This window comes from Athalia rosae, chromosome 3 (genome assembly GCF_917208135.1).
Source record: "Athalia rosae chromosome 3, iyAthRosa1.1, whole genome shotgun sequence".
Classification (NCBI taxonomy): domain Eukaryota; kingdom Metazoa; phylum Arthropoda; class Insecta; order Hymenoptera; family Athaliidae; genus Athalia; species Athalia rosae.
In genome coordinates, this window is record NC_064028.1 from 19,004,116 (window position 1) to 19,030,614 (window position 26,499).

A 26,499-nucleotide genomic window follows, 5' to 3' on the forward strand; every position below is an offset into this window, starting at 1 on the left:
ATTCTATCACGCTATCAATGTATAGTTGGAACGTGAAAAAAAAAAGAAAAAGAAATAAATTGAATTATGATACATATAGTAATTTTTCAAAGTATTAAGAATTATATAGATATTGTTTATCGATTGGCTCAGTACTAGTCACTGAAAATTAGAGTATATTTGCAGTTTACGTTTTGACAATTGATCATTGAGCAGCTTGACCCAACGCAATCTCGACCATCAGTTTAGCACGTTATACCTATAAACAAATATATATTATATGTATAGAAGCAAAACATTGTACCTTTACACAAACTATATAGCCTTTTATGAAGTATGCAATTGAGAGATTGTAAATTTTTATAAATCAATGATAACGGCCAATATAGTTGAAATCAGATCAATTCTTAGTACCTCCCTTAGCGGAGGGTCGCGTGTATGATAAAAGCTCACAAGTTGCCGAACGAATAAACTTTTATGTGAGAATATGTATGGTAACACCGTACAAGGGGATCGTTAGTGCTGTTCGATTGCTTTATAGCGTTAAGTATACCCAGTATGAAAAACCATTAGTTGGAGATAATGTTTGGTGCGACAAATGCGAGAAAGAAATTTATGCCATCGAGAACGCTGATTGATATTTTCTTCCTGAATATTTTATTTTGCGGTCTATAAGTTATTGAAAGATAATGGGAGAAAAATAAATAAATAAGAAAAAGTATTATACACAAATAATAATGAAAAAAAGAATGGCTGATATATACCTATGTTAAAAAAAAGAATTTATAGTCTAATCGCCTAAATTGATAGAAAATTATGATGTACCGTTATATTTATTATGATCTAACATACATAGGTATATAATAATTAGGAAACCCCGACTATCGAAGCAAAAAAAAATATACATATATACATACATATATACATATACTTTATTGTATGGAATGTTTTCAAGCTTTCTGTGCATAAAATTAAGTGTTGCTATTATTAGTTTGTTGCTGTTTTCCAAATGAAATCGTTGCCCGTTGATACATGAAATTGTTATATACTTATTTGGTTCTAGGTGTTTAAAAAAAACAAAAATTATATAAATGTGATCATTAATGACAAATTTTCGAAAATTCGCAGTATAGTCTGCTCATATATGTTGCCTATCTTCATTCAAAAACGCATAGAGATCCCTTTGGTGAATTATAAGCATACATGGCATGTAGATTTAATACCATATCAATGTATGATGATAAATTTCTATTTTCCATCGATCACTATTGTACTATCAAATGATCAGAGGTGAAAAGAAGAAAGAATACAAAAATAATGTAATAATTGTTGAATTGTCCCCTTTGTAAAAAAAAAAGAAACTTTATAAAGTATTAATTATGTAAAACTCGTCGTATATAACATAAACAAATATTACTAGCTGGGGGGTTTGTATCGATGTGTAGAGGACATATTATTAGAAATTATTATTGTGATGCGAAGCAAATAGTAGGCTTTACTTGAACGCTTTAAAACAAAAAATAATAAAATAAAAAAATAATCATTATTATTTATTCAAAAAATGGCGTCATTGTTAACGAAAAAAAAAAATCAAATACTATAATATAAATATTACATAAGTATACAGGCGTGTCTTTCAATTTATACATGCACAACTATTACAGATAAAATATCCCCCCCTTCTTTATCTCTCTCTTCCCCCACTTTTTTCTCTCTGCTCCATACATTTCATATGATAAAAATTGCAAACGAATTTAAACGAATGTTTTAGAGTTTATGACAAAAATAGAAAGTACAAATGAATTTTTACTCTGCAGATTTTAGTTAATTTAGTTAGTTATCTTTCGGATGAAATGTTTTATTTATTTATTTTTGCTATGCGTCGTTGGTTAAAATGAAAGTAACCGATGCGATGGTGAATTTAGTGGCGGGGAGAAGGGGGGACTTAACGGTAATATTATCGTAAATATATTTCCACTTGCGCACGTAGTTTATACACCGAATACAAGACCCTCGTTTGTAATGTTATACGTATTATAACAGCGCGGGGGAAAAGATCGGCCGAAACACCTTGCAGCATGTATAGTATATAAAAGCAATAGTAGTTCGGAATTTTAGCTCGCGCCACGTAAGCTGTGAACTCATTTCTCCGACTGCAATGAATCATTATTATAATACCAACGATAATATTGTATCATAAATTCGATATACGCGATGTTTTATACGTACGATTACTCACAATTCGTCGATATTATACGATATTTAGTGTATGGAGTTTAATTAGACGCAGGGTTTCGCATCTGCTTCATTAATCAGTTTACGTATCTTATAGATTATGCATAAATTGATATGGTGAGTTCGCAAGTAGAACCATTACTGTAAGTTCAAAAACCTACATATATAGATCTGAAAGTTTTTAATTGTGTTATTAGACGAAAGCACACATGATGACAGAACCATTCATATGTCTATGAATATTATTACACCCGTATCTACGTATTCACCTCGATATGTGAATGTTGAAATGTCTGCAACCGCATTATTTTTTTTTTTTTATCTCAATACATGTTCAATACTATTAGTATTTTTTGCGTGTGTGCATCCATCCTGTTCTAGAATTGTTGTCACGTGCGGGACGACCACATTATAAGACAGTCGACCACATTTCTTTATTATATGCCGTCAGGAGCGTTTCTTTGAATTGTTTGTCTCTGGAAAATTGATATTCGAAGGTATTGGAATTTCAAATTTACACATATTTCGAGTTTCATCATTCTATTTTTGTCGGAACAATCTTCACGAAAACTTTGTTGCAGTTGAGTTTGATTAACGTACGTACCTGTTATAAATACTATTTGCAGATTCATATCGGTATAGAATTGATTTTGGCCAAACCAAACTTCAAAGAAAATATTTTCTTCGACGCCGCGGATCCGGAAAAAGATTTAAACGCGTATACAATATTTCTCATAAATATGTATGCCGGATGGTAAATAATAAGATAAATATATCCTCGACAGCTAGGATTTATCTTTTTTAGTTTACAGTTCTGTGAATAATTTTTTTTAACGACTCGGGGTCTTGTAATTGATTTCGCGTGCAAAGATACATCAACAGAGTTTAGGAATAGATTATTTCGCTCCCGCCAGGAGCCAAATCGAACGGTGCTGTCATCGATGGTGAAACGGTAAACTATTTTTGCCGCAAAACGCGCGAAGAATTATTTCAAATTTTCAAGTAGATTTTTTCAACGAAATTACGGCGTTAATATAAGTATCCATGCGTTTATAGATTGCTTTTTCGCATAGGCATCAAAGTTTTTATTCCATAGGTCTTCTGGGCTTGTGTATAATTACTACAGTGAACGTTCCTCAGATGGTCGCGAAAACGACGATACACAACGCGTGCTTTGCATAATAACTGAGTTCTCAATGTTAACAACTGTTTGCTCATCCGATTCTTTTGCGTAGAAACGTTTGTTGCCAGGCGATAGGAGAGCTGGGTAGACGTGAGTGAATATTCTTCAGCTCGTGCTCACATGACATCAAATTAATTATTCATAGGCATGATCACCAAAGATTATCATAATTAGAGGTGATCAGAGTTCATCCATCTTTCAGTACTTACTGCAAAGTCGATTCCGTCATTCGGTACTTTCTCACGAACGATGAAGAGACTCGGTTACTTAGAAAAATTGTTGATACAATTTTCAGATTAGAACGCACCTCCTCGCTTTGTAATCGAGGGTATATCAATTGATCGCACGAATGGAAGGATATTTTATTGCTCGCTATGTCAGGGATTGTTTCGAGTGGCCGTGGCCAAGATAGTGGAACCAGTACTCATCGGAGGAGCAGCCTTGCAGCATCTTTGCATTCCAATTTGCTCGGTCTTGGATCTAATGGAGAAGCAGCGACTTTCCACGTCGTTGGATCGGCGAGACGAAGATTCAGCAACGTCAGTGATGTAGTCTCCAGAAAACTGTCTCATACCATTGGGTGGCGATCGGTATCTTCATCTGTGAAATTAACCGTGTCCCAGGTATGCAACGAACGTAGAATAGCCAACGACAATAACTAAAGTTACAACTGTTGGTTTTTTATCCATTTCCCCCCCTCCCCAGGGAACTTCGTTGTGCGGCCAGTATATTCGAAATAGATTAAAGCGGTCCGGAATATTTCATCGTAAGCTCGGATTGAAAAGAATGAGAAGTGAAATAATGGTTCCCGGGGGTGCGGTTGTCCGAGAAGTCTATCCAGAATTGACGAGCATAGGTGCAGAGTTGGAAAAAATGCATCCTCATCTGTTCACAAGAATTGGAAGACAAGTGGGATGTAGTACCTTCAGTTCGGAGCAAACGGCCAGCGATATGCTCACTGATGTGTCGCGGGAAATGCTGAGAAATGGAGAGATGACTTGGAGTAAAATCATTGCTTTGTACGCTGTTGCTGGTGGTATAGCGGTAGATTGTGTACGCCAAGGAAAACCCGAATATCTACCAGCAATTCAGCATGGCATGACCGAGGTTCTTGAAGATGATCTAGCTGCCTGGATTCAAGCGAATGGAGGATGGGTAAATAAATAATCATTAATTACCTTAGCTTTCACAACCGCGACGTATGCACGGTCTATGATGATCCGAAGAATCGTACATCTTGTACAAATTTAATGTGGCAGGCTGATAATATTTCCATGATTTCAGAGCACCCTCACAACCCGATACAGGCCCGTTCCAAAACCAACCATCTGGCAAGTTTATAGGCTTCCCATTTGTATTCTAATAACTGCCATATTCTCAGCTGTGATATTATTGTATTGGTGAAATTTTCATGGTATTGTTTAATATAGTAGCATTTTCATATCGATATCTTTATCATCGCTAATTCAATGTATCGACAAGAATTGATTTATTCAAATATCTCTTTTCCCTCTCTTGTACATATAGCACAAATGACAGACACTGCAGTGTCTGATATAAAATACATCAAACCTAATTATAATACTGATAAAATAACAACAAATATTGTAGATGTAACATTATATGACTTATTTAAAAATAAAACATAGGTTTAAAATTCGACGTACACTCTGACCTGAGTTTTGTGATTATAATTCCAAAAAGCTCAACTTTTCCGGTTGGTTTTCTGCCTTTTCCGACTCTGTGGTTCGTTCGAACTTCAGATCATCTTGCTGCCCACCAAAATTACCATGAAAAATTTTACGTTATCGTATTATTCGTTCAAGCACTTGGTAGATTAGGAAGCACAAGTATAGCTTACCTGCTGTTTCAATTCATTCGTCATGTGGTTTAGATACTGTGGATTAGTTTCTTGTTTATTAAGAATACTGAGATACTCTCTACGTGCTGATAACACTTTATCCAATTCCTTTTTATGTTTTGTCGCAAGCTCCAATGCTCTGAATCCAAAAAAACAATGATGAATCTGACATTTCGATCATGGAGCTAGATCTTTTGAGAAAACGAATATAATATTTCAAGTACCTGTTCCAGTTGAACATTTTGAGATTGGTATGTATTGCCTCTGCAACAAGACCATTTTGCAGAAGAATACCTTCCGCCGCTAGCAAATCACCTGTTAATAATGCCATAGCAGCCAATCTCTCTACCTTGTTAGATAGTTGCTGGAAATACTATATCGATTAGTTCATTATCATTGCTGGGCTATTCGTTTTTTGGAATTTCATCTTACCTTAACACGCTGAATATAAGCAACCTTGTCGAACCTGCATATAGCGGCATATGATTCTTCAGCGACGTCCAACTCTTTCGCCTCAGTTGCCAAGACTGCGACACAAGTCCAAAGTATTTCATTCTGAGCGATACGGCATAAGGAAAGAGCATCTTTCCATTTGTTATTCATCACATGCTGATGCAATCCGATAAAGAATGTGTAATAGGCTGATGTGACCAAAGCACCATCTCCACGTCTTACAGTGATTAATCCCTCGTGAACACTCGCTATGCTCGGTTGTTTGCCAAATTCGCTGTGTATGCATAACACAAAATATAGTTATGAAAACTATGGAGCAATTAGCTGTGGTATAAGACTTTGTGATGTATTGTTCACCTGTTGTCGCTATCAATTCTCGTTTTCCGTATCATTTTTCTGTCGCTATAGTGAACACAATTTGGACACAACCAAACAGAAAGTGTGACGTTCAACATAGCAGCAAAAATATTGGCATCTGTTGCCCATTGAATACCCTGAGCCATGACAGCTGTCATGATTATTGGGAGCAGATTAAGTTTGCAGTCATATTAAAATTTCTTAGCGTACATTTTCGAATACTCACCGATCTTACAGCACCGTCCAAATCCATTGGCTCTGATTGATATTAAAAATAAATCTCTGTTTACATCCACAACTGCCAGTTGTCGTTCAGCAGTGCTACCGACATGATTCAAAGAGAGCTGAGATACCCCGTGAAAGTGGGTGTAAGGTTGTCCTTCGGTAATTGGTTTATGACTCGACACTTCTATAACGTGAAGCACTGAAAGAGAATATGTTTTCATTAGAAGCTGTTAAAGACCCAAGGAGTTCCAGATTATGGAGTTACTCACATTTATCGTTACTCTGATCCCGAATAACAAGTGTATCGGAGCAAAGGGCAATACACGAAGTGTGAACCGGCTCTTGAGTCATCCCTTTCCAGCGTGGTACACCCAATAACCGACCTTGATAACTGTACAGGCTGATGGTGTTCCATTCCACAAGTATGAAATGTCTGAGAATATGTAAGAATAATTTCTGTACATTCTGACAATGAGACGGTATTAATTGAATCTTCGTGCGACAAATTTTCCGACCTACTTGTCTGCAAGAATTACCGAGGTAACGGATCCGTTCTTCAAATCAAATATTGCTGGTGTATTCCAGTTTGCAACTCCGTAAACATGACATTGAGATGGTGTGATAACAACCAGATGACCAAATCCAAATTCCAGCTTGATCACTCGGTCTGAGATGTCAAGAGTTTCGTGACGCTCACTGCTAACTTCTCTGACTCGGATTGTCTTGCGACTTACCAATGTCGCTTCGTAGTTGTTCCATTCAAGTCGTCTGATTTTATAAAACATACCTACCTTAGTTTATGATCAAGTTTAAAAACAATAAGGCAACTGAATATTTTCAATGATGAGTACAGGAGATTGATCTATTTTACCTGTCGATAACATGAGCAGTGAGAACGATACCACCCCCACATGCCATTGCAACCTGTGTACCGTCGTTCGACCATGCTATGGAATAAATACTTCCGGTGCCGACTTTTTCCAAAGAATGAGACCACTAGTACCAACAAATTTTCGAACAAAGATCGTTGAAATTTTACCACGACTACTGGTTACTTAATATGGATAATTGTAAATAAAAAAAAATACCCCAGTTTTATCACAGAGTCTGACTGTATTGAAGGATCCAACGGCAAAGTAATCACCGTTGGCACACCAAGCGATTGATGTGATAGGATATTCGGTTGCACTGCTGGCGTATAACTGATTCCCTGTACGATCCCAAATCTGTTGGAATATTATTGAATAGTTAAATACTGCATTGTACCACTAAAAATTGAGCAAAGATGCTGACCTTGTAGCGGCAATCTTCCCCTGCAGACACTATTAGACTGTTCCTCTGATTCCATGCTATGGCTAATATTAGGCCATCGTGTGCGTGCCACTGTAAACCATTTTGATCATTGATTGTCGGTAAGTGAATTTAGACGGTTACTTTGATTTCATTTTGCTATCCAATGTTACTTTGTGAGGCTTTGCATTAGAGTTGAACGATTGAACAAGCAAATGAGCTCCTAGTGTATATAAAATCGACAAACTGTCTGGACTCCAAGCTGCGCTCAAGACTGGCTGTCCACCCCTGACTACTGTAGAACGAAGCATGCCACTGCGAGACCATATTTTTATGAGTCCATCCTCTCCCGCTGTAATTGCATTACTCAAGAGAATATTGATGTATACTAGCCACTGAGTTCTCACTTACCGGTGAGCAGAGCCGAACCATCGTTATTCCACCTCCCCACAAGCGTTGCACCTTTGTGCGCATCCACACTTTTCTCTATACGGCCAGTCTTATTAACCAAGTGGAATTTGCCTATGTGAAACATTACATCAGTATTCAATAGCATATTAAACGACAATGAAATTGATTAAGGTATCTCACCATCGGCAGTTGAGATCAAGAGGACATCGAGAGATTGTTTTTTGGAAGATGTGCTTGTATTTGTGGGACGAGGATGCCATTGCATATCTGTTGGACAGAAGTCTGCTGGGAATGTTGTAATTACCGATGGATGTGCAATTCCACCCTCTAACTTCCAGCATAATAAAAGGTGATCTTCCCTATCGGTGAGAGAATGTTTCAGTACAAAAATATAACTTGCCGCCAATTCATTAGAGTCGTAATTAAGTATAGTACATACCCACAAGAATATATATCCTCACTGGCATTCCAAGCAATACACGCTACCAACCCTTTATGCCCGTCGTTATTTCGCAGCGATATTTTAAACCTCATATCCTTGTTCTAAATTACCTACCCAGCGAACAATCTTTTCTGCATTTGTGTTATGAAAGTGTTTTGAAGTTTCGTCTGAAAACGTTGTCATGACAACACGTGCACAACTACCCCTTGTGTAGGCAACTATTCATGCTTTGCCTGGCTCACTCTTGCCGGGACAGCTGACAAACGTTGTAGTTGGCGAGGTTATATTTGTGAAAGTAAAACGTTGCATCGCTTCGATTACAAACACTCATCATACGTATGCGCTTCAGTATTCGACCGATATAAAATGAGCAAATACCGGCGGAAAGAATCCTCGACGGAAGGAAGTGATAGCGACAGTGAAGAGGAAAGGCGAAAGAGGGATATCAAGGAAAGAGATGAATTTGCACGTCGTCTCAAATCCAAGGATGACACCAAGGTACGCAAGGTTGCTACCCCAGCTGGGTCTGGAGCTGGTAAGTTGATAGCAAATGTAGTCAATTATTTTCAAACTTTTAGTGGGTCAGAAGTGGTGACTCTTAAAGAGATTATCATTTAATTTTTAGCGGAAGCAGCAAAGAGACTCAAAATCATGGAGGTACAATCCCGAGATAGGCTCGTTCCAAAGCTTAGAGTGGAGTCCCGTAGAAAATATTTGGAAAAGCGAAAGGAAGACAAGGTGGCTGAACTAGAAGCTGATATTCTCGATGATGAATATCTTTTCGAAGATCAGATGTGAGTGTCGGCCTTATTATAAGTACTCGATGCTCTTTAGTTGGATGGTTCTTATTCTAATGTTCTTCCTAGCTTAACGGAACGAGAGAAAAGAGAGCGTGAACATAAGAAACAATTACTACAATTGGCTAAGGAACATGAAAAAGCACGCGAAATGGAACGAGTACAGAGATATCATATGCCTCATGAAAGAGGCAAAGATGCCGTTGAACCTGAAGTTATCGATTTGGAGCCACCTCAGTCCGAACAAAGCAAATGGGAATCCGACCAAATGTCATCTGCAGTCTTTCGATTCGGAGCCAAAGATAGAAAAGGTACCATGGCATATTTTTAGTAGGTACATTCCATCTTCACCAAAAATTACAAAAGATTAAGATTATTGATTACTGATCAAATTATTGATTTCTCTAGCTAAAGAAGACTACGATTTATTATTAGAAGATGAAGTAGAGTTTGTCCAGGCTTTACAAATACCAGGTACTTCTAAAGAAAAGAAGCGTGTTCTTTCACCACCAAGGGAAGGAAAAACATTGACTACCATTGAAGAAACTCAAAAAAGTCTTCCCATATATCCCTTCAAGCATGACTTGATACAGGCTATCAGGGATCATCAGGTAGAATTTTTATTCGCCGTCCATTGTTTTTCATTCCCATTGTGATAGTTCTTTATTCAGGTTTCAACATGTTCCCGTATGTTTGTCCCAGGTATTGATCATTGAAGGAGAAACTGGCTCTGGAAAGACTACACAAATTCCTCAGTATCTTTATCAGGCAGGTTATGCCGAAGATGGTAAGATCATAGGGTGTACTCAACCAAGAAGAGTAGCTGCCATGTCTGTAGCGGCTAGGGTTGCACACGAAATGGCAGTAAAACTTGGAAATGAAGTTGGATATGCTATTCGTTTTGAAGACTGTACTTCTCAACGAACTCGTATCAAATACATGACCGATGGTACGCTGCATCGTGAATTCCTCAGTGAACCCGACCTTGCCACTTACAGGTGAACAACATACACTAAGTTCTAAACAATATTGCAGTAATTCATCCAATGATATACATGTAATTCATTTTCAATCTGGCATTGTTCGATCGTCAGTGTGATGATTATAGATGAGGCTCACGAACGAACGTTACACACTGACATTCTATTTGGATTGGTCAAAGACATAACCCGGTTTCGTACAGACCTCAAGCTGTTGATATCTTCAGCTACATTGGATGCTACCAAGTTCAGTGAATTTTTCGACGATGCTCCAATTTTTCGTATTCCCGGTAGACGATTTCCTGTCGACATTTACTATACAAAGGCACCTGAGGCAGACTACATCGACGCTTGCGTTGTATCTATCCTTCAAATACATGCTACGCAACCACACGGAGATATCCTTGTCTTCCTCACCGGTAAATTATTCTCATTTACAGTTATACGTTATCGCATTGTTCGCGTTACTATTTCGTTTGAATTTAATCACAAATGTAATCAACACTCTTTGAAGGTCAGGACGAGATAGAGACTTGCCAGGAGATGCTGCAAGAACGTGTAAGGAGACTAGGGACTAAATTAGCTGAGCTTCTTATTTTACCTGTCTACGCCAACTTGCCCAGCGATATGCAGGCAAAAATATTTCAGCCTACACCTCCTGGTGCTCGCAAGGTATCGTCGTTCGACAATTACACGGTTTTCAATATTTCCTCGCTCAACAGACACATTTACTCGATAATATGGGTTCTGATTATTTCTTGGCAGGTGGTTCTAGCCACGAATATAGCAGAGACGTCATTGACAATAGACAATATCGTCTATGTAATCGATCCAGGCTTTGCCAAACAGAATAATTTCAATTCTCGAACCGGGATGGAGAGCTTAATGGTAGTTCCGATCAGCAAAGCCTCCGCCAATCAAAGAGCAGGCAGGGCGGGCAGAGTAGCACCTGGGAAATGCTTCAGGTTGTACACTGCGTGGGCTTATCAGCATGAACTAGAGGACAATACTGTCCCAGAAATACAAAGGATTAATCTCGGTAAAGTAGTATATTCATAACATTTCTGTCAAACAATTTACCTCCAAAATCGTACTTACAGGTAACGCAGTATTGACGCTCAAAGCACTTGGCATCAACGATTTGGTTCATTTTGACTTCCTCGATCCTCCGCCCCATGAGACACTGGTACTTGCGTTGGAACAACTGTACGCCTTGGGAGCTCTGAATCATCGTGGAGAGTTAACGAAACTTGGACGGAGGATGGCAGAGTTTCCTCTAGATCCGATGATGGCTAAAATGCTGTTGGCTAGTGAACGGTATCGTTGTTCGGAGGAAATAGCAACTATTGCTGCTATGCTCTCGGTCAATGGAGCAATCTTTTATCGCCCCAAAGACAAGATCATTCATGCGGACACTGCGAGAAAGAATTTTCACGTGCCTGGTGGAGATCATCTCACATTATTAAATGTATACAATCAGTGGCAGCAAAGTGATTTCAGTACGCATTGGTGTTACGAAAATTTCATCCAGCACAGGTCAGTTCCCTCTCTGAACCGTATCTTATATTTAAGCAAATTTCCGCCGGGGCAATAAAATGTGTTTATTTCAACGGTAGATCAATGAAACGAGCAAGAGACGTTCGAGAGCAGCTCGTAGGTCTAATGCAGAGAGTTGAAATGGAACTTGTCTCAGGAATCGATGAAACTATTAATATAAGAAAGGTAGAATGAATTTTGGATAAATTTTCGTTGTATTTGTGTTCGTCGCATTGCTGACATATATTTTTTCCAGGCAATAACGGCAGGTTACTTTTATCACGTCTCGCGATTGTCGAAGGGCGGTCATTATAAAACAGCGAAACACAATCAAACTGTTTCGATCCATCCAAATAGTTCTCTGTTCCAAGAATTGCCGCGATGGCTGCTGTATCACGAGCTTGTATTCACAACTAAAGAATTTATGCGGCAGGTGATGAGAACTTCATGAATTCATTCAAATTCATTTATCAAGCTGTTTATTGGTGCGATTTTCAATTTTTCAAATGAACAAATGATTGCTGATGGGAATTAATTTTCAGGTAACAGAGATCGAGAGCAAATGGCTACTGGAAGTGGCACCGCATTATTACAAGCCAAAGGAACTGGAAGATTCAACAAATAAGAAAATGCCCAAGGTTGCTGGTAGATCTCGTCCCGATGGGACCAACTGATGAAAAAAATTCGCCATAAACAACCGTGTGGACCATCGTTATTTAACAAAGTTATCAATGGACATATCCTTCAGTGGAACGTGGTTGCGCATCGCCAAAGAAATGGACTCTAGAATGTTCTCTGTTGAATTTGTTGATCTTAAGCCTTTACTGTTACGGCAATACCGGATTGCGAGACTTCCACCCGAATTGTTATCGGTCTCGTGCCATCGAACTCTCGAAAGTCAGTGCGGCGAAACGGTAGTTAATTCTGCGATTACCGTGAGTGTTATTCAACTCGAACAGAATCAAATTTATAATAAAAATAATGAAAATAAAGATCGCGTACATTTTTTTCTCACGCTCGACTGTGAAAAATTGAGAAAAATTGCGCGTCTCTCGTGCAGATAATTTGTACTTTGCGTCACGACAACTTTGTAACTTCGGATTCCAGGCAGAGTTGCCAAACAGCTTCTGGTTTGAACTTCCCCGAAGTTGTTTGGTGTATATTTATCATCACACATTTCATTTTTTAGCCGTCCCACTCCTGCGTACCTAATATGCATACCCGTGTTTACGACAGGCACACATACTCACCGAGTTCTCCGAGTACCGTTAGACGATCTTCGGTCCCCAGTTCCCGCGAGGGGGTTCAACATCTTCGATATATAAAGAGGTAACACGAACAGCGGTAATTTCAGTTGGGGACAATGCACCGGCACGCGGTGTCATCGACTTGCCGTACGCGGTGTCCGCAGATTTTCCCCTGGATTTTTTTTGGTACGGTCGTGTTTCTTGGAGCTTTTGACCTCGTCGTCAGCGTCCCCGTTCTGCCGGATGCGACAGATGCGGTCGTAGTAAGAGCCGTTGAAATACCGGAAGATCGTGTCACCTACGAAGGTGCACAAGTCTGGAGAGTAGTAGCTACTAATGATCAGTACGAGTTTGTGTCTTACCTTCAAGACACTGGAGGTATGTTTGCTGAATTTATACCTCTACAACAATGTTATCATTGCCTTGTGATATCCATAATTTCTTTTATGTATTTTCAACAGATGTGTCAACATGGGTAGGGAATGGTACAGCGGTGGATGTTTTGGTACGTCCAGATGTCATTCCTAGGGTGACAAGATTCCTCAGGGAAAGGCAGGTCAATTACGATGTGATAATTCCGGATCTACAGCAAGCCATAGATCAGGAAAATCCAATACCCTCGTTAGAATCAATGGAAGAACTTGAGGGCCGCAAAGGTTTTTTTTATAACTAACAATTAATATGCATGATAGAGCTTTTGAAATCAAACGAATATGTACATGGCTTTTGTAGCATGATTCATAGTCAAAGCACGAACTTTTTCCTAATGAATAATTCAATCTGATGCATTGAACTCATTGGAACGGTACTTTATAGAAACAAGCGAGTATTTATTATTCTATCCAATCATTTCTGCTGATGCGCGCAGTTACTTTTTAGCACGACGCATTTGGTGGCAGGGTACAGGTGCCAGGGTGCTAGGGAGCAGGGTACGGATGCGGTTACGGGCTTCCAGATATCCATATCCTGTTCCCCGTTATTCTATAGCTAGTAGTGATAGCAGCTTATGGCCTTACAGGGGTGAGCGCATAAACTTATGGGGATGAAAGCTCTCACGATTTTAGAAACTTTCAGAGCGATGTGAAAGATGGGGAACTTAGAAAGATCTCTGTAACTAAACTGTAATTCGTAGAAAACTTGCTATAGAGGTAACTATCACTCCCTGGATCTATCTAAGATCGTGAGGATTTTGATAAGATCGCAGCCCCTATATTTGATTGAGAGCTTTTCATCAGGTCACCGGATGGAGTGGTCTAGCTATCATCGACTGGACGATATCTATGGCTACTTAGATTATCTGGCACAGACTTTCCCCGATCTTTGCTCTGTTATGTCCATAGGAAATTCAGTTGAAGGTCGCCCATTAAAGGTAACGAGGTCATTTCCTTTATTTGTATCAAGTAAGGCTCTATTGTTCGTTTAATGATCCACATTATTATTTATAGGTATTAAGAATCAGTAATGGTAAGCCTAGAGCACCAGCGCTATGGATTGATGGAGGAATTCATGCCCGAGAATGGATATCACCTGCAGCTGTAACTTACATTATTAATTATTTGGTAGAAAACAGCGAGGAGCTTGAAGAAGACTATTATATTTTGCCCGTTGTAAACCCTGATGGGTAAGTTTTACATTTTCTTGTCACTCTAAGAGACTTTTTGACCACTTCTCTATACTCAATGAATGTGGTGACTCAATACCTTTATTTAGGTACGAATACACGTTCCGAGGTGATCGGTTATGGAGAAAAAACAGAGGAAATCCTGAGAAAGGTGGTGTTTGCATCGGAGCTGACTTGAACAGGAACTTTGGTTATCGATGGGGTGGTCAGGGTAGCAGTAAACAGCCATGTAGAGAAATATTTGCCGGCACTGGACCTTTTTCCGAACCTGAGACCAAGGCCATCGAGCAATTTTTCAAAACAAGTGCCGCAAACTTCAAGGTAAGATCCAAGGATGCCAACAGGTGCACCATTGCTGACGTTGACTCGTAATCGCTTTTATTATTTTATTTCTAGGCCTATTTGACCTTCCATAGCTATGGCCAGTTTATTCTCTACCCTTGGGGTTACGACAAACGTGTACCACCAGATTACGCTGACCTAGAAAGGGTTGGAAGACAGGCAGCAGCAGCAATGAAATCAGCTGGTGGGGTTGGAAGCGTGTACACTGTTGGAAACAGTGCTACAGTTTTATACCCAGCATCTGGGGGAGCCGACGATTGGGCAAAAGCTGTTGCTAAAATAAAATATAGTTATACAATTGAGCTGAGAGATCAAGGGAGGCATGGATTTATTCTACCTGCCGCACACATAATTCCAACAGCCAAGGAAGCTCTTGCTTCCGTACAGACAATTGCCAAAGCTGTGAAGCAGGTCGATAGGGCACAGTGATTATTCATCGTTTCAGAACATATTTTTTATCCTAAATCCTATAAGTTATTTCACAGATTATCCTTTGATTATTTATTTGGCGTCGCATCTCCATTTTCACTTTTGTAACCCAGTAATAATTTGTGATATAATAAATAAGATAAAAATGACATACTTCTAATATCTTCCTATATGAGAGAAACTATTTGAAGATAATCTTTCCGAATATAAAAAAATTAATCAATTACGTTGAGCGTAAGAAATCTGTCAGAAATACATATCGAAATACTGTATCGAGCTGCCATGGGTAGCGCTTCAATTAACTATATTTGCCGCAAAGCGCGCGTGTTAATAATTTCAATTTTACAGAGCGTTTTTTCCGATGAATAATTTTACGTGTTGACTGAAGCGTTGAAGAACATCCTTCAGTCAATGTTTTACGGTTGAGGGAACGGACAGACGCGACTTTCTCGATTTAAATGAATATTTCATACCGTGATCGGTGCTTTATTGAATATATTTATACATATATACATATACGTATACACACATGCGCTCATACAGATGCACCTATGTATATATATATATAACCGCTCACACCACTATTTATTATATGAATAAACACACGACCCGTATGAATATATGTATAATATATGCATACATATATCGGTTAACGATTTCTTTTTATCTTTACTTCTTCTGCTCTAACAAGACTATAATATTCCATTACAATTTTAATTTCTTCCTTACTTAACAATATTGACTGAGTGGGTTTTTACCTAGATTATACGTGATTAATTAATGCCGTGATCATGTCAGATCCTTATAGTAGCAATAATATAATATATATACATCAATAAATATGTGTACATAGCGCGTTTCAATTTAAACTTCAGATTATAATCATCCGTGATCCGTCGACAAGATTCTAGTTGTAAATATAGGCTATATTTTATCATATACTTATTGTTAGTTAGGTATGCGACCGAGATTGTTCTTTTTCTTTCTTTTTTTTTCAAATACCGCACATGGAATCACGTCGATGAAAATCATGTAATAATATATATATTATTTGAACAATTGGTCCAGTGAATTTAGAAAGGTGATCGCTCGAGTCTGGTCATTTATTTGTCTTGAGAGTGAAAGTTTTCATCGCCTAAGAATCCCGGTTTCAAGTATACTTAATCGTAAGTATAGATTTATCACACAAAGCCACAGGTATCCGTCGTGATCGAAGCTAGAACGACGATTCACTATGCTTTTTATACGTCTACTTCAAACGCGGTAATTGTAACATTGATATCTATTCCATCTAGAAAGAAAAATTCTTTGTATTGGCTAAGATTCGATCAATCTCTAATTACCCTTTGCAACGTGGAGGATATAAAAAAATGAATAAATAAATGAAATGAAAATTTACAGATTATCTAATCCCTGACGACTGTGACGACGACAACGAACACTCTGCCGTTTTCAAGTTTTTTGGTTTATGAGATGGAAATCAACGGCATTCAATGGGTCTAAATTAGCGTTATGTAATATGCGTTATACATACTATTATATTGTATCCATCTTTATGTAATAGAATCTGTATATAAGATGTAATCAATCCCTTTAGTCAGTCTGAATTGTACTAATTATATTAATTGACAATGTTTGAAAAAGTTTTTTGGTTCACCGCAATGAATTATACAAATTTGGTATAATTAATAAACCGTACAATTAGCAGCAAAAATAAAGTCCCTTATTACCCTGATAATGGTATTAGGTAACAGAAACAAAAAAAAATTCATATACGTATACATATTGTTACATATATATACGTACATGAATATATATATACCTCTGCCAAGTTACAGATGAAAATAACGAAGTGTTTAATTTTTCTTCTCTTATTTTTTTTATCAATTGTTAAAACGGTGTACAAATACAAAGGTTTAAGTCGCTGATATATAACTATTTCATTTCAGGGATTTATTGGGACTTACCGCGCCGAGTGTAATCGATTTTTATACAATAGGGATTGATTTTCATACATCATGTTATCATTATCATTATTAGTTACTAGATTTTCTTTCTTATTCCTCGTGTGATCTTTATACAAACAGTTCTATAACGTTAACGATTGGGGATTATCATTATGTTATTCGATAACGATATAACAACTTACTCTTTGATTAGGTATTTGTCATTATTTTGTTTTATGCTTTTTATTTTAGCACGACGACACGGCCATCGATAAATCTACTTTATACCGTGATTCATGAAACTCACCGATTTAACGGTAAATAATTTATGCATCAATATGGAAAGCAATTGCATTGGCGTGATTCGTTCCAGAGAAACAATTAGCGTATTAACGTCGTAATCCAAATTTTTATAACTATAATTATCATTATTATTATTGTTATTGTAATCGTTCGATCAATGCGTGTTCGAACAATTGATGGTCGGAACAGAGAAAGGAAAAAATAAAAATAAAATAGATGAGTTCGAAATAAAACAGTGAATGAATTATTATCTTCTTAAACGTTTGTACTGCATCATATATTTCTTCGATAGTTTTTGTGTCTGTATTTCAGTGTTTCTTTTCATTGACCACAAAATTTTTTATAAATAAAAATAGTTTTCTTTGAGATGTTCGCATGATGTAATAGATGTTTGTGTATAATATATCGATGGCTGAGCAGAGCGATATCGTATCTCAGAATTTGATACAAGAATATCCGATCTCTTGAGCTTATTAGTCTACATGCGCACTTTAACCTTTTCGAGACGGATTACATACTCCATGTGCAATGCATTTCATAGCCAAATAGACACATTACTGCTCCGCTCAACCATCAATAGGCAATGTATGTATGTATACATATTTGTATGCACATTTCATAAGATAGGTATATATTGACCACAAAAGCTGTGTGGCGTTTACAACGATTACTGTGAATATCAGAAAATACGTTGATTCACTAATTGTACTATACATATAGGTATATATAATGTTTATCAACTATGTATATTATCATGTATGTATATGTATACATGCAACAATATTTTATGGGCACTATATTAATTATCGCGTTGTATACAGTATGATATAATATGTATACATTTAAGATTACTACCAACTTCACTGATGTTCACTGATTATGCTTATGATGACAAAAATATGAATAACCATAATAACAATAATAATAATGTTAATCATAATAACAACGGATATACATGTTTAACCACCTACGGACTATTGGATGCTTGTGTTTTATATTCTCGTGTCTAATTTATAACAACATAACTAGCAAGCTAGCAGCGAGGCAAACGTCTAGACCTACCATGCGCGTGATCATTTTCGAATAATTTTCTAGCGCTAGCTTTCAGCAAATATATATATTTTTTAGGCAATGTCAATATTATTCAACAATGTACCTGAAGGTCTGTGATTTTTCTGTATAGTACCGTACAATATATATTTGAATTTTTTGGTACACTTCGTAATATACGATCTATGCAATATCTAAATCATTTATTTCATACAACTTTTACACATATACAATAATAAATGTCTAACAGCAAGAAACTAGCGGTGTTAAAAACGGGCGTCCACCCCGATTATCAAACCCCTTCAAAATTTACAGTGAATATTCTCTTGCATTGATCTCAATTTTTTTTTTCTTCAGAATAAAATTGCTGTTCACAGGTTTAGGATTTTGAAAGCTCGTATGATAGATGCTCCGTAAAAAGATGAAAAAAGAAAAAAAAAAAAAAAAACATCCGAAACTTAAACGAAGGAACAAGGATAAAAACGATAGTGAGAACGTGCAGGTTTTCATCATTTTCTGTTTTCATTGAGATTTTTATTTATTGAACTGTAACGATAATCTTACGGTTCGAACCGGGGTTTTTTGCGATAAAAATAACGACGTTTTGTTATCATTATCTCCTTTTTCGTGAAATTCTTTTTTCCATGTATATTGTTTATTCTTCTTATTTTCTCTCTCAAGTTCATTTACGTTGTAGTATTTACGTACTCAAATGTACACAATATACGGCCGACAACCCGATGTGCTATGTATCATACATACTATAGATCTCTACGCAGGCTACGCACATCATTCTGGATGCGTTAGATCATCATCAACAGCATTCTACGTGTATTGCCTAAATCGTTACATCAGTATATAATTTCTTGACATTAATTGTTAATGTTAACTTTAACGTTGATATACATACAGCATCGTCGTTTAATACAACAACATATACATATCTATGTATGCAAGGTATATATATAATATATGCATATACTGTTATATACACACATAATATATCTATCTCTTTCTCTCTCCCTCCCTCAATTTTTCTCTAGCCTCACATTTCCCAATTAATTGTTTAAATCTTTTCAAACTTCCTTTTTTTTTTCTATACTATGACTCATCTTCATTTCTCTATCATCTTTACAGCTCCACACTTTATCTACACTATCTACACATGAACAAACGGTTAATATACCATAGCGTTATGTTTGTTTGTTTGTTTATTTCTTATCTTTCCGTTTATATGCATACACCTATCTTCCGCATAACATTTCGTCGGATTTCAATATGGAGTATCGAAGCTAAAAAAAAGTTCAGCGTGAGAACAGACAATAAACATCGGATAGACAACACTATGTATGTTTGGTAATTCAAACAATTACTGATTATACTTAAAACTTGAATACCCCCCTTAATAATCATGGTGTTACTATCACATCGCAGGCTCTATCACCGGATACTCCGGATAGACGAGTAATATGTATTGATATGCAACAGCTATTTATTTGAATGATTAATTTAAAGTAATGGTAAAAAATAAAATAAATACAGTTTAGGATTATTTGATTTTTAAAAAAATAATTAACAGTTAGACAACGCAACATAGTATTTCGTTTGGTAATTAGCAACTTAGCGGATATCCTATACATCAAACTTGTTTGGCCTCTGTTCTATTCTCGTAATTGATACGTCTATGGAAATCTACTCCTTGATCGTATCCCTGTCAAACATATTTAGAGATACAGGAACTGGGGAACAGCAACACCAACAACATCGACCATACAACAACGACGATGACGACGACGACGACGAATTTCGTTGGATCAGACTTATTGTCGTTCGGTAATAATGCATCAATGGGATCATTGACTCAATTTGTATGTTTTTTTCGTTTCATTTTCTACAGAAGGATCCCTGTTCTATCGTTGTTATATTGGTGTATCGTCGTTACACGGTAAAGCACTGTTACCTATTTATATCTTCGCTCCTGTGTCCTGGTAATTCTCGTTCGATAGCTTTTTCTCAACCTTGGTGTAAGTAGGTAGGTACGTAACGGCAAAGCTCAATTAAGGTCCGACCGCAACGAGCGGTTTCAAGGCAAGGGGGTGATCGGTAAAAGTGTATCCTACACAAAGGCCCAGCACTCGAGCGTCTTGACGACAAAGTCTTCGTGCGGTGCGAGGGGTTCGTTACCGTACGTACTGCACGATTGCGTTCTACCCTGGTATAGGTCACCGTCCAACCAGAGCCCAAACTTTCCACTGTTCAATGACGATTTAAATGAATGATACTTCTCGAGGCAACTAAGAACTGATTTGGAAAAGATGGGTACTTACTCTCCAGCCCCAATGGCAAGACTCTCGTTGTTTCCTTTTATGAAGTAAAGGTTATCTCCAGTCCAATTGAAAGCTTGGAACTTTGGTGTAAACCGGAACAGCAGTGATTCACCTGTGCCATAAAAATGGTCACTGACGTGCAGGGAGCAGGAGGTCAGAGCGCCGAAGACCTGAAAGTAGGACGAAAAGTTGACAATTTCAAACTACTCCTCGATTCGATGCCGATCACTTTTCAGAAGACATACATTTCCTCCGGTATCCTCTATGACCAACAATATGGGGCTTTCGAGCCTGTGCATTTTACGGTACATGCTATTCAAACTGAATCCATGTTGGCTGGTGCTGAAAACAAGCGTCCAAAGATAGCCTTCAGCTCTCGCAGGTAAATGACGGCACAAATGCTCCCTGTGTTCATCGCCTAGTATTTCTGTATTGCCAACTAGATCCGGTACTATCACTTCTGTATCGAGTGATGTAGCATTGGTGGCATACAAGGCTCGCCTGAGCTCCTCGCTCATCGACAGCACCTGAGGAACGGAAAACATGAAATTAGTTGCACAATTGATTGCTACGTTGGCAAATCTATAGGTAACTATCGAGCCTAAGTTAATGTGCAAAGTGCCAGTGGCTCGGATTGACGAGCAACCCTGCAGCAGGCAGGTGCATCCGAACGCGAGTACGTTTAAGGATATATATGCAGGGAGAAGGTGAATTAGGCCCCTAAGAATAAATGAGCAAACTTGGCAGATAGAACATACGGGTAAGCTGATCTAAAATGGGCGAGTTTCGTATTGGACACGACTTTTCCCCTCGTAGTTTATCTTTTGTATCCATTTATTTATTTATTTTTTTTTTTGCGGTAATTTGTAAATGCGCCGCCTATATGTATAATTATGTATTTTTCAAGAACGTTAGGTCGCTATATCTTGGACTTTGATCGTTAGATTCAAATATGGGTCAGATTCAATGAACTGACAATGACAGGAGAAAATAAAAAGAACCAGGGAAGAAAATAACAATCCCTCAAACATACCCAGTTAATAAATTACGGAACAGGCAAATGTCCGTGATAATAATTGCGGAGATTCGTAATCTCAAAAAATCAAGGCGGCTCATTTGCGATCGCTAAAGTGTTCTGCCGACTATTATCTACTAATGCACCAAGCTACGCCACTACTATTGACTAAAACATACAGGTACAATAATATTGCTTGTATGTATATATGTATCAGTATGTAGATGGTACAGTATAATAAAGTAGATAGTATATTAGGCTCAAAACACAACGTGCGGACATCTACATATATTCTATAGAGATTTACAGGTTTATGTTTTCTATAAGTATATGTAAGTATATATATATAGATATAAATAATATATATAATAATATGCATCCATGGCTGCGTTGTAGATGTTTTATAAGTTTGTTGTGTGTTGCTGCGTTGGCTGAAATTGTGCATTTTTGTTTTACTTATCATCATTTAAAATAAAATACCGGCTGGCATTGAACTTCTGCTACATACGTATACACGCTGATATAGTGGAATAGAGACGATGAATCTCTCTCTCAGTGTGTAATCTTTGTATACTTATAAACCAAAGGTATGTGCGTATCGAAGAATTTTACATACTGATTGAAAATCTCTTTTGATTATAATGAATTTCGAACGTTCTCTCCTTCATTATTTTTTTTCTTTCTCTCTTACTGCAACCAGGCAATTTGCAGTCCAGTTCGGGAGTTGACGTAGATTAAAAAAAAAGAAGCTAAGGTCGAAGATGTGTCTGGTGCGTGGAAGATCCGCCTCCACGTATTAAATTCCTTCGAGATGGGAATCCGGAAATTTGTTTTTTTTATCAATCACCGCACGATCTCTTTTGGTAATGAGTACCCGTGTATCACTGACGTCACGTCTCGCTTAAACGTATGCGCGTTACCTGTTGCTATCGCGAATAATCAAAAGTATACACGTATAGCGTATTTATTTGGCAAAAACAAAGTATTGCGCGTCACAAATATTTGTGATAATCGCAATGATCAAATATATTCCGATACAACAGACGTCCGATCAAAAAATTTCCTCGATACGTTACAAGAAATAAAAAACAGGCGCTTTCATGTTCTCTATGAGATAATCCAGATTATCCGGTTGGCGTCCCGGTGCTACGACGAGACAAACGTCTAAGTACATATGTAATATGATTTAACATGTAATATGTAATTAATATATCTAAATCCTCATGTGCGCTATGATGTAAATCAAACTGTTCAACGCGTGTCTGATGCAATTCAATATACGCGAGAAAATCTTCCATCCAATATTGAAATGAGGCGAATCTTGTTGAAAGACTAATATCATGATTTAAATGAGAATTGCGATCGGAAAGCGGAACCGAATACCTTTATCCGTACACGTGGCCCCACTCGATTTTCGTATCTGCTACAAGTCAATCATTAGTTTACTCAGCAATTTAACCGAAAATCTAAACATGAATTAGAGAAAACTGCAGACGTGATAAGTGGTGTAATGTAAATTTTTCATCATCTGTCTATTCCATCATTTGAGCGTGACAAACAAACTCGCACATCGCCATCGAGTGGAGCATATCACGTGGTACGTTACATACACGAAATGCTAATATAAACGCGAAGATGATATCGATCGATCTATTTATCTATTTATCGCGATATCCGTTGTTTATTTACTTACTCATAAGTTTATTTACTCATACACTCATTCCGTCGCGTGAATTAAGCGCAATGCCGCAATATAGAACGGGGAGATATATCGACGATGTCCAGATAGAATGTAGCGGATGCGTATGGACGATGCAAATGGCTATCCGCATTGCGATATCCGCACGAACGGAACAACGTTCGTTTTTTACTTCCTTCAACTTGAAACAAAAAACTAAAATACGAAACAAAATCTATCCAATGAAGATATTTGTTTGCCAACGAACGTGGAACGAAACGGCGTTCCTACGGTATCATTTCATCGATATTATATACCCGCCTTGTGCATAATAAACATACGCATACTGGGGACAAAAAGACCGTGCATGTCCGATGGGAACATACAGGTATCAAAAACCTGTTTATCCCGCAATGGCTCGTATAAGTGTGAAGAACCCATAGTCTGGGTCCGTACTTGCGTTTCAGTTTTCGATTCTATTTTCAGATGAGAGTAGAAGGTGCGAGAATTCAAGATGAAGATGAGAAGAAAGAAAAGTCGCACGGTATATTAATTACCTTTGTTTTTTGCTTCAGAAACTTGGTGATCTTTGCGATCGGATTGGGAACCTTTGATTTGGGCATTGTCCAAAATTATTCCAATTGTCCGTAAGGTGTAAAAATCGGAAAACAGATTTTCCGGCAAAATCGTGTATCTGTATTATTTTCAGTGATAAAATAAACCACGTCAATAGTTACTGCTACTGATTTTCAGCGACGAAACGAACAGTAATCACGTAACGGTCGTACTTGTCAGTAATTTTAAACTTTCTATTACATATGCCCACGCAAAGTGATAGTTAACATCGATATCAGGCCACCCGCGCGGATATGGAAATGTATAACGTATAGTACACGGTCATCCGGAGTTCAAATCGACCGTTGCAATTTTGCAATTAATAGGTATTCCGGGTATTGAGTTCAGTAACTTTCTTCTCAATATGCTTTTGACACACAACCTGCTGATCGTGAGAGCGGCGGCACAAGCTCGACTAAAAAAAATTCACCGCACTGTCCACACTTATTGTAGAAGTTTGACGCTTGCGGTCTGAGATAATCCGGTGTTAATAGATCGATCAACGTTGGGAATCATCATCTGGTTCACGTCTACCATTGTACGACGAGTGCATCGTATCGTTGATGAGGACAAACAACAAACGTTGTGTCTCGTGTGTACGTTTTTAAGTGGGAGAAGAAAACCACCTGTACGTATATATTTATCGGTATGTGACAGAGAAAGTTCGAGATAGTCACGTGTTCGTTAATTAATTTACTGGAATACCAGTAATTGATATTCAAACATAGAATTATTCAAGCGATTCAAAATACACACACACACGCGGTTATACGGAATATGTTTAAATAACATTTATTCAAAGAAATTCCAATAACTTGACAAGCTTCGGCGAAGCGTACTTTCCGCGTACTAAAGTAGAACTGATTGAAGCCGATGATGATGATGATGAGGATCGCCTCCTACGCGCTTCAGAGTGACACGTTGTATAAATAAGTATGAGTGAACAGACGTCTGTATAGAACACAAATGCGCGCCGGTGTTACGGTCATTGGAGGCATGCTAGCTGCCTGCGTTGCTAGAGAAGTACCGAACCGGACGAGCAAGAAGAATCTACTGGGTTGCTGGCATAGCACAGCTCCGGGAAACCACGGACCGTTTGGTTTTTTTTTTTTCTTTTTTTTTCAGCTGCAGCGTGATATTTTTAGTACGATATACACGAAACCGTGTGCAGGTTATTTTCTATGTACGCCGACAACAACGCGAGGGACCAAAAAGAGAGACCTACGAATTCTAATATAATGGGAGATACTGACAAACGGAGCTGCCAAAAAACAAAGACAACAGACAGAAAGATGACGGCTGCTAGCGTAGCTTCTAATGATGATAGTTTTTTAGAATTCAACGAAAACAAGATGATGTTACAATTATTTTAAAGATTTTTTCAATCTTCGTTATAAGTATCTAATACACGACAGTTGTATAGCTACCGGTCTTCTCCGACCACCAAAGAATCGCACTTTGGCATTTTACTCTGGCAAAACTATTCCAAGGCTGCAATATCGTAAGCCGTGTTTCGTTGCTATAATTATTATCATTATTTATACCTACTTCTAAACGACGTTTCGGCACGATATTCCGATAACGCTTTTAAGTCGACTGCAGTCAACCTGACAAAACGTAAGCTAATTCGGTTCACGGATGATAAATCTGAAAATGTGCGCATTTAAAATACAAATCCATTTTTCGACTGAATTCCCTTTGTCCATAACACGTTACAATTGTTATCGTGATATCGGATAATATCAACGGATACTTGACACCCTCGGGATAAAGACAATTGTCATTCGGCCGTAACTGTATAGTTGAAAAAATGTAAGTTTAACGAGAAGATGACGAGGTTGAGAGATTTCCCGAAAGTGCGTACGTGATGTCTGCAGCATAACCAGAATCATTTAGGAAATATACCGAGTCTCTCTGCACAAGTTATCTGAATTTTCCCATAAACGATCGTTAAACAACCGCTAATTACTTCGTGACGTATCGAAATCGTCGTCTGAACGATTAGCTAGCTCCCTGTTCCGCTTTTCTCCTTTTCTTCTATTTTATCTACTGCGCACATGATTCAACTAATTCATTTCATCGTTAAGCATCGATGCTAATTTACCTATACGATCGACGGAAAATCGAGAGTATATAGCTTCAACAAAAAAGACACGTTCTATGACAGTTGATTACCC

At 37.8% G+C, this 26,499-nt stretch overlaps 6 protein-coding genes and 1 long non-coding RNA gene across 32 annotated transcripts in view; 4 read left to right on the top strand and 3 right to left on the bottom strand.

Moving 5' to 3' along the window:
• Positions 1–945: 945 nt before the first annotated feature.
• LOC125500312 lies at positions 946–3,304 on the bottom strand. Its single transcript, XR_007277633.1, has 2 exons — positions 2,819–3,304; positions 946–2,690 (listed from the first exon to the last, which is right to left on the bottom strand). It is a non-coding gene; the product is annotated as an uncharacterized LOC125500312 (long non-coding RNA).
• On the top strand, positions 1,965–5,059 carry LOC105689939 (bcl-2-related ovarian killer protein-like). 6 transcript variants are annotated; one of them, XM_048652793.1, is made up of 5 exons: positions 1,965–2,331; positions 3,311–3,573; positions 3,693–4,020; positions 4,103–4,552; positions 4,682–5,059. In XM_048652793.1, exons 3-5 carry the CDS (start codon positions 3,772–3,774, stop codon positions 4,799–4,801), a joined length of 819 nt encoding a protein of 272 aa, XP_048508750.1. In that variant the 5' UTR covers positions 1,965–2,331; positions 3,311–3,573; positions 3,693–3,771; the 3' UTR covers positions 4,802–5,059. The 6 variants fall into 6 exon arrangements, with proteins under 6 accessions (XP_048508750.1, XP_012262753.1, XP_048508751.1 ...); XM_012407330.3 differs by having other exon boundaries at positions 3,311–3,487; XM_048652794.1 differs by lacking the exon at positions 3,311–3,573 and having other exon boundaries at positions 1,965–2,357.
• On the bottom strand, positions 4,863–8,675 carry LOC105689937 (intraflagellar transport protein 80 homolog). The gene is made up of 15 exons (XM_012407326.3): positions 8,434–8,675; positions 8,175–8,353; positions 7,995–8,105; positions 7,757–7,935; positions 7,587–7,676; positions 7,382–7,519; positions 7,165–7,289; positions 6,813–7,061; positions 6,563–6,726; positions 6,295–6,492; positions 6,069–6,219; positions 5,691–5,985; positions 5,483–5,622; positions 5,259–5,397; positions 4,863–5,169 (listed from the first exon to the last, which is right to left on the bottom strand). The coding sequence occupies exons 1-15, from the start codon at positions 8,526–8,528 to the stop codon at positions 5,086–5,088; spliced, it is 2,337 nt and encodes a 778-aa protein (XP_012262749.2). The 5' UTR covers positions 8,529–8,675; the 3' UTR covers positions 4,863–5,085.
• Positions 8,667–12,832, top strand: LOC105689772 (probable pre-mRNA-splicing factor ATP-dependent RNA helicase mog-4). 2 transcript variants are annotated; one of them, XM_012407043.3, is made up of 12 exons: positions 8,667–8,971; positions 9,062–9,230; positions 9,303–9,544; positions 9,642–9,844; positions 9,936–10,231; positions 10,328–10,632; positions 10,728–10,885; positions 10,979–11,252; positions 11,314–11,749; positions 11,830–11,935; positions 12,006–12,182; positions 12,292–12,741. In XM_012407043.3, the coding sequence occupies exons 1-12, from the start codon at positions 8,803–8,805 to the stop codon at positions 12,421–12,423; spliced, it is 2,667 nt and encodes an 888-aa protein (XP_012262466.1). In that variant the 5' UTR covers positions 8,667–8,802; the 3' UTR covers positions 12,424–12,741. The 2 variants fall into 2 exon arrangements, with proteins under 2 accessions (XP_012262466.1, XP_048508736.1); XM_048652779.1 differs by lacking the exon at positions 8,667–8,971 and having other exon boundaries at positions 9,089–9,230; positions 9,303–9,563; positions 12,292–12,832.
• Positions 12,481–13,082, top strand: LOC125500311. The gene is made up of 2 exons (XM_048652798.1): positions 12,481–12,684; positions 12,939–13,082. Exons 1-2 carry the CDS (start codon positions 12,481–12,483, stop codon positions 13,080–13,082), a joined length of 348 nt encoding a protein of 115 aa, XP_048508755.1.
• LOC105689759 (carboxypeptidase B-like) lies at positions 13,057–15,537 on the top strand. Of its 2 annotated transcripts, XM_048652784.1 has the most exons (7): positions 13,057–13,374; positions 13,458–13,652; positions 13,876–14,016; positions 14,232–14,365; positions 14,442–14,617; positions 14,707–14,938; positions 15,014–15,537. In XM_048652784.1, exons 1-7 carry the CDS (start codon positions 13,113–13,115, stop codon positions 15,386–15,388), a joined length of 1,515 nt encoding a protein of 504 aa, XP_048508741.1. In that variant the 5' UTR covers positions 13,057–13,112; the 3' UTR covers positions 15,389–15,537. The 2 variants fall into 2 exon arrangements, with proteins under 2 accessions (XP_048508741.1, XP_012262450.2); XM_012407027.3 differs by lacking the exon at positions 13,876–14,016 and having other exon boundaries at positions 13,082–13,374.
• A 3,336-nt stretch (positions 15,538–18,873) lies between these two features.
• Positions 18,874–26,499, bottom strand: part of LOC105689796 (TLD domain-containing protein 2) — a 54,725-nt gene continuing 47,099 nt past the window's right edge. For 18 of the 19 annotated variants that reach the window (XM_048652763.1, XM_048652766.1, XM_048652764.1 and 15 more), the window contains 3 exons: positions 21,260–21,541; positions 21,015–21,184; positions 18,874–20,939 (listed from right to left, as the gene is read on the bottom strand). In XM_048652763.1, the coding sequence (XP_048508720.1) occupies positions 20,804–20,939; positions 21,015–21,184; positions 21,260–21,541 (588 nt within the window). In that variant the 3' untranslated portion in view covers positions 18,874–20,803. Of the gene's footprint in view, positions 20,940–21,014; positions 21,185–21,259; positions 21,542–24,264; positions 25,144–26,499 lie in introns of those variants that run through there. The other variant, XM_012407089.2, reaches the window with a different exon arrangement.